This window comes from Cebus imitator, unplaced genomic scaffold (assembly GCF_001604975.1).
Source record: "Cebus imitator isolate Cc_AM_T3 unplaced genomic scaffold, Cebus_imitator-1.0 Scaffold53, whole genome shotgun sequence".
NCBI classification, from domain to species: domain Eukaryota; kingdom Metazoa; phylum Chordata; class Mammalia; order Primates; family Cebidae; genus Cebus; species Cebus imitator.
The window spans coordinates 2,975,216-2,977,942 of record NW_016107368.1 but is presented as its reverse complement, the minus strand read 5'-3'; the positions used below and the strand labels follow the sequence as shown (position 1 = coordinate 2,977,942).

The 2,727-nt window shown below is 57.9% G+C and overlaps 1 protein-coding gene across 2 annotated transcripts in view; it reads right to left on the bottom strand.

The window, feature by feature from the left end:
* The window catches only part of C3 (complement C3), a 38,434-nt gene that overhangs the window by 25,462 nt on the left and 10,245 nt on the right, over window positions 1–2,727 (bottom strand). For both annotated transcript variants that reach the window (XM_017528284.2, XM_017528285.2), the window contains exons 15-17: window positions 984–1,113; window positions 651–722; window positions 248–445 (exon numbers count right to left, since the gene is read on the bottom strand). In XM_017528284.2, the coding sequence (XP_017383773.1) occupies window positions 248–445; window positions 651–722; window positions 984–1,113 (400 nt within the window). The remainder of the gene's footprint in view (window positions 1–247; window positions 446–650; window positions 723–983; window positions 1,114–2,727) is intronic.

Sequence of the window (2,727 nt, the reverse complement as noted above, 5' to 3'; positions counted from 1 at the left end):
TCCTCTCTCAGATAGAATCCTCCTCCCTCCTCAGACAGGGACATCCTCCTCTCTCAGACAGAATCCTCCTCCCTCCTCAGACAGGGACATCCTCCCTGCTCAGACCGGGACCTACTCCTCCCCCATCAGACAGGGACCTTCTCCAGTCCCGCCCCCGTCCCCCCCTGCCCCAAGACAAGGCCTCCTCCCTCCTCAGACAGGAGCCTCAGGCCGCTCCCTGCCCGTGCCCCCAGCCCGTGGGACCTACTCCTGGCCAGGCCCAGGTGGCTGGCGCGCTCGTACTGTCGCCGCAGCTCGGTGATGTAGTTGCAGCAGTCCAGGAAGGCCTTGACGCACGCCTCGCCCAGGGTGATGAAGCGGGTTCGGCGCTGGCACGAGAACCTCATGGGGTTCTCCCGCATGCCGTCCTCACAGCACTTGCGCAGCTGCTTGGAGTACTGGCCGGCTGTGGGAGCACATCCCCGGGCCAGACCCTCAGCGGGGCAGTGGGCGGGGGGCCGCGGGATGGACCCTAGCGAGGACTTCCACTCCCTCCCCCATCCCCCACCCATGCCGGCCCTCCCCTCCTCCCTCTCTGGCTCCTGCACGGCCAGGCTGGGGTCTCCTGGGGTGGGGCTCAGGGGCAGGGTAGGGTGGGAAGGGCCCCCCACCTTTGTCCATCCTCTTCTCCATGAGCTGCACAGACCGGCGTCGGCGGGCGGCTGGCTTTGGGCACTGAAGTTCTGCGGGGCAGGTGGACCGAGAAGACAACGAATGAGGCACCTACTAAGGGTCCTCCCCTCACCCCTCACCATCGTGTGAGGTGGGGGTGCTCCTGCTCCCATTTGATGGGTGAGCAAACTGAGGCTCAGAGAGAAGGGATTTGCTAGGTGGTGGCGGAGGTGGGGCTTGAACCCAGAGCCCCGGATTCCAGAGCTCTGCTCCCAGCATCTGGGAGGTGGAGGTGCTGGCTGTCCCTGCACTGGCTCGGGGGGCGTCCTCACCTGACCTCTGGGAGGTCTGCTGGCCAGTGCTGCTCTTGAACGCCAGCCCTGCATCCAGGAAGACACCGTCGTAGTCCTTCCCGCTGCCCGGGGTGCAGCCGATGTCTGCCTTCTCCACCACATCCCAGATCTTCGGGAGGTGGGGGGCACCGGGGTGGGAGAACACAGGGTGGCCAGGCCAGCAGTTGGGATCACCCAGATGGACCTGCGCATCCCTTCCCGAATGACCCCACCTCGTCTCACCCTCATCTCTCCCATTCCTGCCCCTGCATGACTTTTCTTTTTTTTCAGATGGAGTTTTGCTCTTGTTGCCGAGGCAGGAGTACAATAGCACAACCTCAGCTCACTGTAACCTCCGCCTCCTAGGTTCAAGCAATTCTCTTGTCTCAGTTGTCCGAATAGCTGGGATTATAGGCACCCGCCACCACACCCAGCTAATTTTTGTGTTTTTAGTAGAGATGGGATTTCACCATGTTGGCCAGGCTGGTCTCGAACTCCTAACCTCAAGTGATCCGCTGCCTCGGCCTCCCAAAGTGCTGGGACCACAGATGTGAGCCAGCATGCCTGGCCTTTTTCTTTTCTTTCTTTCTTTCCCTTCCTTCTCCCTCTCTCCTTCCCTCCTCCCCTCCTCCCCTCTTCCCTCCTCCCCTCCTCCCCTCTTCCCTCCTCCCCTCCTCCCCTCTTCCCTTTCTCCCTTCCTTCTCTTCCTTCTCCCTCTCTCGCTCCCTCCTTTCCTCCCTCCCTTCCTTCTTCCCTCCTTTCCTCTTTCTCTCCTTTCCTTTTCTTCTTCTCTGTTTTATTTTTCTCTCTCTTTCTTCTTTTTTCCCGACTTTCTTTCTTTTCTTTTTTTTTTTTAGATGGGATCTCCCACTGTTGCCCAGGCTGAAGTGCAATCATATAGCTCACAGCAGCCTCAACCTCCTGGGCTCAAGCAATCCTCACACCTTAGCCTCCCGAATAGCTGGGACTACAGCCATGCACCATCATGCCCAGTGATTTTTAAATTTTTATGTAGAGATGGAGTCTTGCCATGTTGCCCAGGCTGGTCTGGAACTCCTGCCCTCAAGTGATCCTCCCACCTTGACCTCCCAAAGTGATGGGGTTTCAGGCGTGAGCCACCACCCCTGCCTCCCTTCCTAATCTTATCTCCATCCCCCTTCTGATTGCCTCTGAATCCCCATCCTCACTCCCGATCCCAGGCCAACCCCACCTCCATCCTCCTCACACCCCCAAAACCACCCCACTGGATGACCCTCGGTGTGCTGCCCCCGGCCTCCAGAGCCGAAGTTGAAATTTCCAATTCTCGACCGGGTGCAGTCACTTACACCTGTAATCCCAGCATTTTGGGAGGCCTAGGCGGGCGAATTATGAGGTCAAGAGATCAAGACCATCTGGCCAAATGGTGAAACCCCGTTTCTACTAAACATACAAAGAAAAGCAGCTGGGCATGGTGGTGGGCACCTGTAGTCCCAGCTATTCAGGAGGTTGAGGCAGGGGAATCACTTGAACCCAGGTGGTAGAGGTTGCAGCAAGTCAAGATCATGCCACTGCACTCCAGCCTAGGTGACAGAGGGAGACTCTGTCTCAAAATAAAATAAAATAAAATAAAAAATAAAGTGTCCAGTTCTCATGACCATCTGCAATTTGAACCCTTGTCCAACCTCATTCCCATCTTCAGCTTCAACCGTCTCTGTGTCTGGTCTGCTCTGACCTCTGCTTTCAGCCCTCCCCCCACCCCCACTGC